The sequence below is a fragment of the Pezoporus wallicus genome, unplaced genomic scaffold (assembly GCF_028554395.1).
Source record: "Pezoporus wallicus isolate ANWC-B61680 ecotype Strahan unplaced genomic scaffold, APGP_CSIRO_Pwel_v1 scaffold_7402, whole genome shotgun sequence".
In the NCBI taxonomy this organism is placed as follows: domain Eukaryota; kingdom Metazoa; phylum Chordata; class Aves; order Psittaciformes; family Psittacidae; genus Pezoporus; species Pezoporus wallicus.
Window position 1 is genome coordinate 2,434,395 of NW_026641037.1, and position 16,595 is coordinate 2,450,989.

General features: G+C 39.3%; 1 protein-coding gene across 1 annotated transcript in view; it reads left to right on the forward strand.

Moving 5' to 3' along the window:
• The window catches only part of GPR149 (G protein-coupled receptor 149), an 87,472-nt gene that overhangs the window by 12,744 nt on the left and 58,133 nt on the right, over window positions 1-16,595 (forward strand). Inside the window, exon 2 of the mRNA XM_057421716.1 lies at window positions 2,465-2,551. Within this exon, the coding sequence (XP_057277699.1) occupies window positions 2,536-2,551 (16 nt within the window). The 5' untranslated portion in view covers window positions 2,465-2,535. The remainder of the gene's footprint in view (window positions 1-2,464; window positions 2,552-16,595) is intronic.

Below are 16,595 nucleotides of genomic sequence, written 5' to 3' on the forward strand. Positions count from 1 at the left end.
GTAGAGGAGGATGGTCTGCATTTCTGCTTTCTAGATAAACAGCAACCTACATGCAGACACTTAATTCTGACATTCCTTTCTTCTGATAGTTTTCTTTGCTGACTTCCTATTCTTGTAGGCTATGTTGATGGCACTCTTGAAGTGCAGATAGTTTGGCAGAGAGGAACATATTGTCTTGTCACCAAAGTGCAGTAATCACACTTAACTGTTTTTCATAATTACTTGTTAACTGTTTTGCATATATATCCTGAAGAGAGGACTTCTTTAAGAGTGATGTAAAAAATACAGGCGTGTCTGAAAGAACTGATTAATGAGGAGAGCAAAGAAGGAAATCTTAGGGCATAGTAGAAGGTGAGTGTAAAACTACAGTGCTGTAACTCAGCTGGTATGAATGTAATTTCCCCACTTACGCACATTTGCTTAGTGAGGTGTTGCACTCTTACTGAAAATAACATGTTGTGGAAAGTTTTAATTTCATTATGTTTCTTTTAAAAGAATTTGGGACAGTGTGATTGCCCTGTATTTTAAGGGAAGTTATGATACAATTATGGTACTGACTGTTCAATTTGATACATTGTCACGCAAGGTTCATATCAAGCCTAGTGATGTTTGAGTTGTAGCTGCCATGTGGACTACTACTACGGCTCTGACAGCTGTAACTGCAGAGAGGGATGATATGAATAGTTTGGCTACAAAACCCTTAATTTTGCTGCTCACTTGAATCTGTTCAGACAGTGTCAGTTCATCTTCTCTGCTTACCTTCCACAATTAGCTGTCACAGAAATTCTGGAGTGAATTTTACAGAGGGAGCAACATTCCCAGTGCCAGAATATTCTAGTCTTGTTCCAGAGTATTGCAAAAGGAATGTGGAAGAATTCCTGGAGAAAAGCTCTGTTGTCCTTATGGCATTTACTTACAAAAAGTTTGAACTTGTCCATTTACAAGGTTTTAATGAAGATGTGTATTTTTGCAGCGTTTGTATCGTAAATCAAGCATTTACTCACAAAATGTCATGATGCTTTTATTGGTAGCCATAAGCAGACATTGCTCGTTCAGTTTTGCAAAGGTGTTTATTTGTATAGCATTCTGCAAAATCTTTGAGAAAAGGAAAAATAAAAAATTATTGCTTGATTTGGGGCTTAACATAAGACTAATTCATTCTAGCTTTCTTTAGAAAAAATCTTTGAGTAAATAGATGCAAATATTGAAAAGCTACTGTATGGTACAACAAAGATTTACAATTCTAATTCTATGATTAAGTGTTTAATATTTAGAAAAAATTCTTTGCATATATTCTCACAATATATGTGAAGGAAGGAATCTTACTATTAAATAAGGAAACTGTAATGAACTGAGAAAATTCAGCTTTGCTGAAAGTTGATGGTAATGGTGTCACAGAATCATTAGGTTTTGAAAGTGACCTCTGGAGATCATCTAGTCCAGTCCCCTGCCAAGGCAGGGACACCTAGAGCAGGTTGCACAAGGTACTACAAATCACAGAGCAGACTGTAGCTCCTATTTAAATGAAATATGTATCACCAGATTTCATATGGGTACAATTACAGGCAAAATATCCACCAGTCTATAATTCAAATAAACACAGCTAACAGAAACTTAACAAAATAACTACTATAGGTAAAACAAATTTTCCCCAAATAGGGACTAGATTATCCCAGAAATCAAAATTTTGGGACATTATTTAGAAACAATGCAGAAGTGAAAGGCATCAGTACTATTTCTGTGATCCAGTAACCCCATTAGGACTGACATATGAATGAGCTATTTGTGGTGAAAACTATTACTCAGTTCCCTTTCTTTAAGTGCTGTATTACTGCATCCATAATATTCTGTGTTTATGGGCCACTATACAGGAATATTAACCATAGAAGAAAACACACATTGTATACTGACATTCTTGTGAAATAATGATAGCAGACATGCAAATTCTATCATCAAGGACGTTAATTGAAATGGACAGTTCAGTGAATTTGAGTCTTGAAGTGTCTTGGAATCTTGAGAGATTTTGCTTTTTTCCTAAATTATTACGTTCTTTTGAAAGGGTCAGCTGAGGAGAATAGGCGTAGTATGAAAGAGTGAACGGAACCTTGGCAGAAACCAAGTCCATATCTCTGATAGCAAAAGAGATTGTCACAGAATGCTGAAAGGCACATTTCTGCCTGATTATCATGGTTTTTACTGAAACTAAAATAATTATTCTGGTAATATTTCTAATAATAATTCTAAGGAATGGGCCAGATTCCTGTTTCCAGGCTATTTTTATACCTCTCCAAATGGAGCTCTAAGTGGGTGCAAATTACCTCTGTAACTTAACAGATGTAAGTGTCTGCATGCCATTATTAGAAAAATAATTTAAAAGAAGGGTTGATGGAGAAGCACTTGCACTACTAGCAGAGCTCACTGAAAAATTAATTGTTCCCAAATTTTTACTTTTTTCCCTTTCTAGAAAACAGTGGAGAGAATTTGATGCTAATGAAAGGCTGATTTCACAGCACTGGAGCCTAGAATTCTGTTAACATGGTGAACAGCTTTGGTGAGTATTTCTCTCACAGTTCAGTCCACATGCCTCTGAATTCTGAGTGTGTGTGGAATCTCTGTTCACAGCCCTGAAGTCCTTATTTAGCTTCTATTCCTCAAACAGTTTAAGATCAAAATCATCAGAAATTCTTTTGTGTAATATTTGAGTGAAAAATTCAGTAGTTCCTACTTCCATACACAAGATTTCTGAGCATCCACTGCAGCTGCCAGTGAGGGTCAGGCACGTAGCATTGGCAGTTAGCATTGTCAACATTGGCTAGCTTGAAATTGCCAGCTCTTTTTTATTTGGGTTGTGAAACAGCTGTTAAGGGGCAATGTTTTCTGGCAAGTTGTGATGAGCTGGAATTAAAAGGAAAGTCAGGTCATCCTGTTTTCAAATCTGCATACGTTCTCCTACACTCCAACACCCACATATGTACACATTCTTGAAGAAACCTCTGTTTGAAGTAGAATTAGTTTGCAGCAGCATGGAATATTTAATCAAAGTCAGTACTCACTCAGGCCACACATAAATGGGTCGAATTGCAGCTTGAGGTGCCTTCTCCTAACTGCGACCCTTGTGCAGAGGCATTCCCGCTATGGATAGTTGCTGCTGGAGCTGTCTGCACTAGTTCTTTGGCTCTCATTTCTGCAAAGCTGCCAGGTGCAGAAAGAAGTACATGGTGTAACTCTGACCTTGTCTATGTAACAGTGAGCCAGAGGGTTTCCTTTTAAGTCACTGTCTGCACAGAAAGGGAATCAGAAGGGCATGTAAAAGTTTTAAGTTTGCATATATTGGTAGGTGGGGTAGAGACCTTGGTTACTTATAGCTGGAATCCCACCAAAAAAAAAAAAAGCTGTGAGATATGATCTCTTTGCAGCGTAGTCTAGGGCACTGCTAAGGTCATCTGGGCTCATGCCTTTCTCTGTGTGATGCTGATCAGAATATGAGGAAACAGAAAATAACACGCAGTTGTCATCAGCAATTTTTCTGTCCTTGTAAACTGAGGACTGAAAATGCATCAGTGTTGACTAGCGCTGACTGCTCTTAACTCCCTGTTGGAAAATAACCTTGTGTAGCCAAAATGTTCATGGGTGGGTGAATATAAAAGAGTTTCCTTAACAATTCTTTATTGTCTTCCCTGTCATCTGTCCAGAAATGCACATCCAGCTGTCTCAAGTGGAACTACTCCCCCTTGGAAATTTGGGGTTGTAATGGCAGTGAGGCATTACTAAAGAATAGCTACGATACTTTAGAAGTATTGAATCCAGTCCTTGCTTACAAGCTTACAGTTTCTGTTTGCACTCTGCTGCACTGACCTCATCATCATTCTGGAAGCATTTTCCTGACCTGTTGATGAGGATTACAAAGCTTTGTCTTCCTTACAAACAGAAATGAATTAATGTCTGTAAATTTTGAAATCCAGTGATGGGAAAGACACAGAAACATAGATCTTCATTAATGTTGCTGCAACTGGAAGCTGCATATTTAAACTTGTAACACACTAATGGGTATCTGTGAAAGGTGACTAGAACCCAAGGACGTTTTCTCAGATGAGCTGGTGTTACATACAGTCTTGAAAGACGGAGTTCTAGAAATCCAGAGATTCTTTGTAGTGTGCTGCCAGGGCTATTAATTTCAAATAAGACTTTCCAGAGCTATCAAACATGAGATTAAAAGTCTTGTAATTGAGAGTATTCCTGTGATTCCAGCTGATTTAAATGTACATGGATACAATGTAGACCTTGGTGTTGCTAGTACAGATATTTGCAATGAATGGGCAGACTGCCTGGGGACTCAGGTGATTTTGCAGTTCACGCTGAATTTGAAGATGCTGTGACTGCAGGGCTCATAGTACTGTTTCAAAGTCAGGGGATGCTGCAGTCACCACAGTTTTCTACTTTGGATACTGGAAGATGAGAAGACTTACTTGAATGAGTCAAGTCGCGTGAACTTCCATTCAAAATGTTAGTGGTTAATTTTAGACTTCTTTTGAACTCCGGAAGTGAACTCAGGGATTCTACTTCTGCATTTAAGTCTCCGGTGAACCAAGTCCTGAGGTTTTGATTCAGTCATTGTTCATGTGTGATTCAGTCAGGCTCCCACAGAAATCGGTGAGAATCTCATAAAAATTACTCAGGATACAGTGTGTGTGTGCGCCACAGTTAAAGATGTGTTCTGTTTAAACCAAACTACGCAAGTCCAAGTAACTCCTGAGCCACTATGAAACAGTATGAAGGTATTTCAGGGAATGCTGACCACTCAGCTTACATTACTGTTATTCACACATTAGGGCTTTAAACTCATATGGAAGACAGGTAGAATCCTTCTTTGGAGAGGTAATAAGGAGAATTAAATCTTACTGTCTGGTACAGAAAATCTCTGTGGAAGAGAGGAATTATAATTATGTCACCTAGTCATTAGGATCTCCTGGAAGTACCTTTATGGGCTGTGGAAATTAATGAAAGGAAATGAACCTCTCCAGCTTAAGCATCAAAGAGCCCCCAGCGGCACTGGCAGACATCTTGCCATCCGCTAGCAGAGATACATAAGTCAGAAGCCATCTCTGCTTCCTAGCTCATTGCTCAGCAATGGTAGGATTTCATCCTGGAGCACCCTCTAGAGAGGTAATAAGCACTTTGGAAGTAGAGGCTTAGCTGAAGCCCTGTAGGGACATTATGATCTGTGAACACAGATCATGACATAAGGTGTCTGTTATAACTCATGACCTTTGGGGATGGGACGTTACTTTTGTCCCTTCACCAGTTACAGCCACTTCTTGCCTCCTCTCTTGCCATCCATCTGTTAACTGTCAGTTTTTCATCTGTTTCCCAAGATGGTCTCTCCAGCGGTGTCACTTCTGTGTTCATCTTTCTCCAACATGCTTGGTTCTTCTTACTCCATTTCCCTTCCATTTACATTTTGCGTTTACATGCCATTATACATCTCTTTTATAAATACTGAGGTGAATACATGTTAAACAGCATGTAACCCTGTTTGCTCCTTCTCTCCATTTGTTTTATCTGCTTTCACCTTTGGAAGGTTGTGGACAATCTGAAGGATGTGTTTGTGCAGTCCAGGAGTAACTGGGACTATTGGAGAGAATGAGAGGTTTCTTAGACCTCTGACATGATAAGGGCAGTTTTCTTCTTTTTTGAGGCAGTTGGCAGCAATGATCTGTGTGTGGATGAAATGCTGGAAAATATATAAGGGCTTTTAACTAGCGGTGCAGTTAAAAGTCAATTTGTACCAGACTTGCTTTATGTTTAAAGTTCACAATAACATGATTCAGTTTAGCAGCTTTAAAAATTGCTTATACTTCTGTTTTCTGCTGAATTCAGCAGAGGTGAGTATATGTATACCTGAGGAGCCCCCAAGTGCACACTGAGAAAAGAGCAGAGATACAGTTACTGTGCATTGTGAGGTGAATCAGCCACTCTTCTGGAACATGTCCACCTTATGTCTGAATCAATTTCCACACAGGAATTCACCAGAGATTTCTTTTTGCAAGACTGCCCCTCTAGGGGCATAGTACCCTCTAGGGATAGTAGTACTATCCTGTGCAATGCTACTTCTCCTGTAAAAGCAAATTTTACTGTAATTAAATTCCCAGGTGAGAAATACACAAGAGAGAAGAATGTGAAGAAGACAAGCAGGGAAGTGTTCCAAAATCCTTCTGAAAGCTCTTAGATTGCTTTTTTTTTTTTTTTTTTGGTAAAGCAGACGCTGACTAAAGACTGACAAATACTTGAGAAGAATTGCTCCACAGGCCACCTGGAAGTGCCTATGAACCACTGATGGTCTACAAAGAATTTAGATATCTTTACTGAGTGTTTATTGATTACTGCAGATGAGGAAGAATTATTAAGTTAGAATCTGGATAAATTTTATTTCTGATAGAACACACAAAAGAAGTTCTAGGAGATGTTTTTCATATATATATATATTAGCCTCTACCAGTTAAAATGTTTCACATATTTAGCATTTAAATTAGACATGATTTAATAACATGGCTTAGAATATCATTTGAGATAAAAGATGCAGTCTTTGAATCTTTTATCATCCTTTTTAAATCTCTTCAAATCCTAGTCAGTGCTTTAATAACTGTTATGGCTAGGTTCAAGCACATGCACAAATTTCCAAGGTTTTATTAGAAACAATTGCTCGTTTTCATAACAAAGTATAGAAAAACTAACAGGGTGGCCTGTAAGTGAATGAGAGACCATAAGATTCCTTGTTAAAAAGAAATAAACACACTGAATTGTTAAGAAAGCCTGTGTAAACTCATAAAGTTGAGATTAGACAAGAAAAATACTGACTGAATCACAGTGGCAAGTACTTCATCTCTCCAGTGGTCAGGGGATATTTTATAAAGAAGAGTGTTTTTTTCTCATTATTAAGGCCATTGTCTCTGTCTTGCTGCTTCCTCATGGAAGAGGCAGGAAAAGCCCTGCTCTATTCAGCCTGGTGTTGAGAGGCAAGATACTTAATCTGTCTTTAACTTTCATGTTGCAGCTGTGTCTTTTAACTGCAATTTGCAACTGATGTTTTAGTTAGGAAGAATATTAATATGACAGTATGTCCTCTTGGTGAGGAAAAGGTGACATGAGGCAAACAGCTGTTAAAAATATTTTGCTAGCGATCATGTCAGTAGATTTAACCTGTCAGACAAGACTATTTCTGAAGGAAAACTTAAGGGCATCCAAGCCAAATACCTTCTACTTTTGGCACTATTTCCTCGCTGTTTTGATTTTATGCTTAACAGTCATGATCACCAACCTAAAAAAATTAAGCTTTTAAGAGCAAAAATTGTGACACCACATCCAGTCTGGATCCAAACATTTTACGTGTCCTATGTGTTAATCCCACCACACAGAGTTTTCTTCATAGTTCCATGACAGCAGGTGAGAGTGGGAACATCCAGAGTGTTGTCTTTATTCCTCCTTGGGACTTGGAGGAGCACAGAGGCTGCAAGAGGAAGCTCTATGAGATACCCGAGAGCCATAAGGCAAGGAACTATGCAAATCCAGCTTTAAAAGCTGTCATTCTCCCCTTCTTCTTCCCATTCTCACAACAGGTTTAGCTCAGGGTTAAGGTTTATGCCGGTAGCATGTGAAGCTTCTCTGAAAAGATGAGGAAAAAACATATTAGTGAATAGTAGGTATTGTGCCAAAAGGTGGAATAGTTTCTATCAGACAAAGATCAGTGTGATTTCATCAGACAAAGATCAATGTGTTGCTGCAAAAAGGCCCAGAAAATTACCTATCGCATCTGCTTATCCAGAAGAATCAAAGCGCACCACAATAAACAAACATAAAGTAGGCAGAACATGCTGGTCTTAGACAAATTTCTTGTACTATCCAGGCTTATTTCAGTTCTTGCTTATGCTTAAATTTTGCCACAAAATATCCTCTGTTCTGTGTTCCCAGGAGGAGGGAGTTCATCTTGAAGTTCTGACTTTAGCAACTGAAAGACATGAGGGGTCTCAGAGACATCTCTGGGACACCTCCATTTGAGACATTTGACACTTCCCCTGGGCATCATTTATCTCCTGCTGAGCACCAAAAGCATGAGAAGCTGTTTCCCTTGTCAGAGCCTTTGGGGACAGGGAGGGAAGAGAGGTCCTTATTGACATTGTTCTCTTGAAACAAAAGGGAGTGCATTTAAAACAAATACTTTTTTATATTGCTAAACTCCCCCAGCTGCCTTCAGAACTTGCACAATACAGGCATGTCTTGATTTGGCAGAGATGATTTTTTAAGAATTGACTTCACGAATTGGTTTTGTTTTGCTCTTGCTAAGGGATGAGCAGTATGAATGCCACAGTGAAACAAAAGAAACCATGCCTTCAGCCAGATTGTCTTCTAACAGCCCTGCAAACCCACTCAAGCCAATGCAATAGAGCAGCAGAACTGAGAAAAAGAATGCTTTAACTCCACAGATCCCTGAAGTATATGTATGTATATATGTATAGGTATATCTGTTGTCAGGATTAGAGGGACAGAAGGTGGTTCACTGATCAAAGTATAGAGGGGCAGCATTCAAAAAAGGAGGGGGGTGGTTCCTAATCTTCCCATTCCACGTTTAGTGATCTTCCTTGGTATGCAACTTTATATAATGAGTCTCTGAGGAATTAGATCTGTTGCTCATGCAATAGTAACCTCGTAGAAGCTTGATTTTTGTTGCTTTGAAAATTCAAGTTCAGGAGTGAGAGTGAAGTTCGGTGTTTGTCGTATCTCATCAATGTATCAGTGAAGATAATGCACTGTGGAGTAAACCCTGTATGGTGATGACAGACTGCCTCTGACCTCAGAAAACCCACATCAGAACAGCTGGCACCAGGTCTTAGAATACAGGTTGAGAAATAAGTATGGAAGTTTGTTCTTTTGCCACTCAGTTATGTGTTTGGAAGTCAAAGAAGCATCATACTGGGCAAAGGAACTAGTCCCTGTGAAAGCATCTTTAATAACAAAATAAATGAATTTTTATAACTTTAGCAGTCTTGCTGACCTTAAGTGATGTACTTGGCTTGCTTCTTGTCCTTTTTCATTGTTGGAAATGACCAATATATTTCTTTAGTGTCTGTAGGGTGGTTTACCTTTCACTGCTTTGATTTCTTGCTGCAATGGAGATGGATCTGAGTTTAAGCATGGTTTCTGTGTACGAGAGGGAGGGGAAAAACTGAGCTACAGAAAATACAGTAATTAGGAAGATGTAGCCTCATATGTTTAGAAATATTTAGAAATGGACTGATTTATTTACATTTTGTCATTATGTGCTGTCCCTTGTGGTACCTGGGCACAGCACACATGAGAATAATCTGTAACTTTCAAGGGAAGACAGCCATGGTACCTTGATTGCTGCTAAACTACACAGGAAAGACATGAGGGGCGAAAAAAAGCCAAACCCCAAACCAACACAGTTTTTACCTTCCTAAAGCCTCTTTTCAGTCAGCGAACATAAACTTTATCCTTTGGCCTGTGAGTTAGCTGGGCTTTGTGAACCACAGTGTGACTTTCGATTAGTGAAAAGATCATCATCCCTTGTTTTCTATCAAGTGTTCGTACGGGTGTTAGTGTATTAATACAGGAAAATAGCTCCCTCTAGTGATAAGAAACATTAATAATTTCCATCTGTGCAACGCAGATGCAGTTGAATAACAGAAAGTTTGGAATCTGTGACATTGATTCCATGGATGTACCTATAGCTCATTCAAAGACACATTGACTTACATGGATTACTTTCATGAGCTTGCTTACATGACTTACTGATCTGGAATCTAGGAGTTCACTCATTGTTAATTAGCACAGTAGTGTAGTGCTTATGGATTTTTTAAAATAACTTAAATAGAATTTTAAATTTTATTAACATTAGGACAGGATTTTTAATGCTTTTTGTACTTTGTTTTCTTATATTTCCATGAACTCAGTTCCCTAGTTTTACTCCCTCCTACTGCAGAAGTAACCAGTAAATTTTTGCTTGTTTGCTCACTCAGTGTGTTGCTGTGGTTGAAATTGCCTGTAATTTTCATTCCTTCTTTTCCATGGAGCAGAGAGCCTAATCTGTACTCTTGGAATAGAACCACAGAAGCTTTGAAGGGGTCATGCTGAAAAGTACTGGGCATTCTGTGTGGTTACAACAAAGCAGCTAGGGGCACATAAAGAATCTGGATGTGATTAATAGTAACAATAATGGACAGAGTCAGGATCTTTTTTTCCACGGTCATCTTCCCTTTATGCAGAAAATCCTAGTTATTCTTAAAATGCCCCGTAATGCTGACTTTTAGGGGCCTTTGTTTAAAGCTCTCTGAGGGGTCAAAAATAATTTGCACAGGAAGTTTCACCCTTGAACATTGTAAGCTCAAATCAGTGTCACTTGTAAGGAATGTGTAAGTTTACACATGAGACTTTTTGGTTTTATTGTTGCTATTTATTTTTTTTAATTTCTTTTTCATATGCATAGATACAGATGTTGGTATGGTATTATGAGCAATACTTGTATGCTCATTCTCTATGATAATGGTACTTTTTGTCTTGTTTTTATTACTAACATAACAAGAATTATCACTGCTGGTGGTACATGAGGAAAAATATTGTGCTTGTCAGGCCCCTTCTGTGTGTCATGTCATGGATATTGGTTGTGTTATATCTGAAAAAATGGCTGTCTGCAACCCACAGGGGCGGATCTGTACTTAATTTCATTTCTTCCAATTCAAAGTAGTTTTTCATACTGCGTATACTTATTAGCAGTTCTTTAAAGCACCGTTAGTCTTTGTTGAGATTGCTGCTCTACATTTGTGGCGTGCCAATTGATTATTCACTGTTAAAGAGCAGGAAAATCTACAGGAAAAAAACACGATCAAACACCCGCTCTGGAAAATTCACAGAGGGACTACTTAAATTGAGCAGACACTGAGAAAGAAGGCATTTTACATTATACTGTGTCAAAATGTCATTTTTATTTCATTATATAAAGACAAACATAAGGAACACATGGTAAAATCACTTAAACCACTTCACATCAGCTATACTAACACTAATTCCAGAGGAAGCATTTTAGTAATCCTGTTGAACTTATTAGGACAAAAATTAACAGTGATTGTAGTTTTGTCTGAAAATAAGTGTACCTGACTCATTATGGTAATATAATATGTGGTAAGAAGAAAAATCTAGTTCCTGTGTTGAGCTAAGGAATATATTACTTAGTTACTGAACTAAGCTGGAGAGAGGGCATGTTTACTGCTTTACTGACACCACTTGCTATTTCTCAAGCCAACTTCTATGAATCCATCATGTGTGCTACCTTTTACACTGCTGCTGAGACAGGGGTTCTGTGTTTTCCCATCAACAACTTACATAGTGCAATGTGAAAGTCACTTTTATCCACATCCCTTTATTTGTGTGGAAATATCAGTGTGTTTAGGCCAACCAGTTGATCTGAGCAGCTTCTTTAGCTCTGTTGCTACTTGTCTTTTTTCGAAGTTGTTCTTCTTCTCCAGGCCTTTGAAGTAAAGCTTCTTCATTGAATATACATCCAGGTTTTGTAGCATCATTCACATGATATCACAGGCAGTTGTTCCATTTGTCTTGGCTGTATCACATGAAAGGTTTTTTTACCTGGGGAGATGATAATGCGTACAGGGTGTCAGATGACCATGACTGACTGGAAGTCTGCAATTGGAAAATTAGCATGTTTCTTTATTAGGAACGTTTTGTTAACATGACTATTAGCAGTGTTTATTTTCCACGGTAGTTTACCAGCTTCAGACCCTGGTTGTGACTGGAGGATTTAATTTAAAAAAAAGATGTCTCCAGCAGAGAAATGAACCAAACCTCATTCTTACCTTACTTACTGAGCCACATCTGTTCAGCCCAATTTTACTATTTAATCATGAAAATGAATGTGAGCTCCATTGTATCCAGTAGTGGTCTAAGACCTTAGTTGGGGTTACTGTCACTCCTGCAAAGAGCTGACTTACAGCAGAACTTGGCTTTTTTAGCACAGGACGTGAGCAAGATCTGTTTTGTTTTGTGAGTCATACCTATTTATTTTTCTATGTACGTGCCATTATCTAACATACTTCTGGTGCCAGGCTTTCTGCTGAAAGCAGCTAAGTCAGCTCAAGACATTTAGAGTAGAAAAGTTATATCAGCAGTATAAATTCACAGATTTATAAGATTAAGAGATACAAGAAGTTGGAAAACGAGCCCATATTCTGTGCCAGTAGTCCTGGCAATGCACAAAGAAAAGGACAAATGTGGCAATAACCTGATGCTCACCAGCTACCAAACTAGGAAAGAAATTCAAACAAATTGGAAAATGGCCTGTTCATCTTCTCACACCTCAACCACTATCCTGAATGTGCAACATTTACCTGTATATCTTCTCCCTGTGCTGGAAAAAAGAGAGCAAAAACTTACACCAAAATTTATAGACCACCTTAATAGCAAATTTAGAGTAGTTCAGGGTTACATTTCGTAAAGGGTAGTCATTCAGTATTCCAATTACAAGTTGCCAAATGCTTCCCTCCATCCTTAGTTTTTGCCCTTTTTTGGTTTGTTTTTTTTTTGTTTTTTTTTGTTTTGTTTTAATTTCCTAACAAAACTTAGTTAATTTAAGGAGTCAGGTTTTCCCTGTTTTGAGAAATCTCATTGCCTTTTCCAGATTCTGTTACAATTAGTTCAAGACTATCCCAAACTGCTTCCGGAGAAGAAACCTTTCTTTGGCTTCCGGCACTTTGGCTCCACTTCCCTGAAATGTTTTTAACAGCATTGTATCTCTTGACAGGATATAGGTTTCTAATTAATTAATTTATACATTAGTATTGCAAGATAGCAAGTCTAAAAAGCCAGTTTCTGGCATTCTTGCATGTACTGAGGAGCTTTTTGCAAAGACTGGGTTCCTTGATTTCAGTGGCTAAACTTTGGCTACAGAAGTTGTTTTGATGTTCTCACTCTGCTTTTAGGGACATTATCCTATGTTTGAGTAGATAAAAATAGAACAAAGCTACTCAGTATTGTCAAGAAAAACTAAACTCGATATATCATGACTCAACAAAGCAGAAGTAAAATATGCGTATATCTCACTAACCCTCACATGATCTCCAGCTTTTTGGCAGAGAGTTAGCTGTATGCAATGAAAATTAATGTTTCTTTAATTGCTCTGGTCTAACTTTCACTTAGAAATATACTGGGCTTTCTTCTCAGCATGTGACATCAACCTTGCTGTCTGCAGTCATGGAAATTTTGTGTAAGTGAAAATAAGAAGAGAGCTGTGAACCAGTCATCCCTGAACCAGTCATAAAAAGCAACAAATAAGGTACATATGAGTAGAATAAGAGTTAAAATTCTTAAATGTTGTCAAAAGAGACACTGTAAAGCTTTGATTTTCTTACTTTTGTCATACCAGAACCTCCTCTCACATGCTGCAAATTCTTCTATGTTGTCTGAACAATCACATTTGAAATGCCAACAAAATACAGCTGTTGAAACAGATTTGAGACTGAGTAATGAAAATTTACTCATCTTGTCCGATTATAGAACAGTAAGCTTATTCTGAGTACTAGTTTTGAGCTTCAGTCAGCTCTGAGGCTGTATGAATGAGTCACATTGGAGAAGAAACCCAAATATTCTTTGTCTGCTATGTCTTTGTAATTAACAGAAGTGTCATACTTGCTAAGGTGCTTTGAGAGCTCTTGTGAATTCCACAGAAAGGTGTGACTTGTCAGAGGGGAGAAAAAGTGTTTAATGCTTATCATTATGTGAACTGAGCCTGAAATGTTTACTTGTGATTGCAGTTTCCTTTTAGAAGGGATTCTTCACAGAAACTTCGCTTTAGTCACTCATTATCCATTGTCTCTGTGTCTGTGTTTTCCTTGGTAGCAGTGCCTGCATGTGCACATGATATCTCTGCCATTCCTTGTCTTCATTCTCAGTGGCACTAGAATATGCCATTCATTGTCCTTGCCATGCCAATGTCTTGTTCTCCCTCTGAAGCCAATGCTGTCTGCTCCAAGATGGTAAGAATGGTGTACCCTCAGTTGGAGACTGCTGCTTGATTTGCTGTGGCTGTTCTGCACCTTGTTTTTTACATTCCTGAGCACTGGGGGACACTGCTTGCTTGCCTGTTTCTAGCTGCACTATTGAATACAGTACATACTGTTTCTCTTAAACTTAAGGACCTGAATTCATGTTTTATTCCTCCAGGCAGTCCACAGCTTCTAAAATTGGATTAAAAGGAGACAGAATTATGCACAGTATGATCTTAGTTTATTAATAAAATTAGTGGGTCAAAGGTAGGATTAAATAATGTTGCAGTGATGCTGATGAGAAGCTAACACTTAGTTTCCTGTAGGCACTACTATTAGAACAACTGAATTTAGCAGCTGTATACCTAGACGAGATACAGGGACATGAGAGTAAGCTGCATTTATATGCAGTTAACCAACTGTGCCATACAACTTGTACCTAGTGCATAAGGCACAAGAGTTTTCTGCATAATAGAGCTGACCACCTTGTACTGTCAGTTGTTGTCAAACCAGACCATGCAGCTGGAGATAACACTCCTGTTTCTTTCAGAGGACCTTAAGGTTCTACTTTGAAGTGCAGAGCAGCTGTGAAATGTGAAGCAGAGGAAAAGCTAAGGCCTTGTGATAGTCAAGTAAGTTTGGTATGTTAATAGGATGTAAAATACTAACCAAATGCATTGGAACAAGTAGGCCAAAACTTCAGACCTTTGGTGTGTAGGTTTGGTTTTTCTTTTCCCCTCAGCTCACTTAAACCAAACACAAGTAGCCAAAACCAAAGTTGCAAGGAAGAAGGTTACATATGTGTATATTAAATAGCATAACTCTGACTGGCTGATGAATCTAATTTGCAGCAGATTATGCCTTGTTTTTATGAGAAAAGGAAATGACACTTCTGCTTGCCTTTACATAGTCTGCATAGAAGCAGTGTGTGACTGTCAGTAGCAACCAGTATTTTACCCTGCAGGAAGAGGGTAGAGAATATACAGACTGTAAGACCTAACTAGGAGACAAATGATACTCAAAAAACTGTGAGTTAAACTGAGAAACACATTTGGGATGGCAGCTAGTACTGTCATGGTACCAGGGCTGTGAACCTGTGTGTCCGTTCCTTTGTTTCAGGCCCTATTCATTTTTTCATTAGATTACTCAGCATATTATTCAAGCAGGGACTGAAAAATAAGGGGTTGCTTGTAAATAAGCAGCTGTGTGGTATTCCTACATTTTATTCAAGTGAGTCATTGCTCCTCATAGAATCATAGAATAATTAGGGTTGGAAAGGACCTTAAGATAACCTAGTTCCAACCCCACTGCCATGAGCAGGGACACCTCACACTAAACCATCTCACCCAAGGCTTCATCCAACCTGGTCTTGAGCACTGCCAGGGATGGAGCATTCACAGCTTCCTTGTGCAACCCATTCCAGTGCCTCACCACCCTAACAGGAAAGAATTTCTTCCTTATATCCAATCTAAACTTCCCCTGTTTAAGTTTTAACCCGTTACCCCTTGTCCTGTCACTATCGTCAGTAATGAAGAGTCCCTCCCCAGCATCCCTATAGGCCCTCTTCAGATACTGGAAGGCTGCTATGAGGTCTCCACGCAGCCTTCTCTTCTCCAGCCTGAACACCCCCAACTATCTCAGCCTGTCCTCATGCGGGAGGTGCTCCAGTCCCCTGATCATCCTTGTGGCCCTCCTCTGGACTTGTTCCAACAGTTCCATGTCCTTTTTATGTTGAGGACACCAGAACTGCACACAATACTCCAGGTGAGGTCTCACAAGAGCAGAGTAGAGGGGCAGGATCACCTCCTTCGACCTGCTGGTCACTCTCCTTTTGATGCAGCCCAGGATACAGTTGGCTTTCTGGGCTTCAAGCGCACACTGCCGGCTCATGTTCATTTTCTCATCGACCAACCCCCCCAATTTCTTCTCTGCAGGGCTGCTCTGAATCTCATCTCTGCTGAACCTGTAGCAGTGCCTGGGATTGCTCCGATCCAGGTGTAGGACCTCACACTTGGCATGGTTAAACTTCATGAGGTTGGCATCAGCGCACCTCACAAGCATGTCGAGGTCCCTCTGGATGACATTCCTTCCCTCCAGCGTATCAACCAAACCACACAGCTTGGTGTCATCAGGAAACTTGCTGAGGGTGCACTCAATCCCACTGTCCATGTCACCAACAAAGATGTTGAACAAGACCGGTCCCAACACCAATCCCTGAGGGACACCACTCGTTACTGGTCTCCATCTGGACATTGAGCCATTGACCACAACTCTTTGTGTGTGGCCATCCAACCAGTTCTTTATCCACTGAGTGGTCCATCCATCAAATTGATGTCTCTCCAATTTAGAGACAAGGATGTCACGCAGGACAGTGTCGGACGCTTTACACAAGTCCAGGTAGATGCCATCAACTGCTCTACCCCTGTCCATCAGTTCTGTAGCCCCATCATAGAAGGCCACCAAATTGGTCAGGCAGGATTTCCCCTTAGTGAAGCCATGCTGGCTGTCACCAAGCACCTTGTTGTTTTTCAT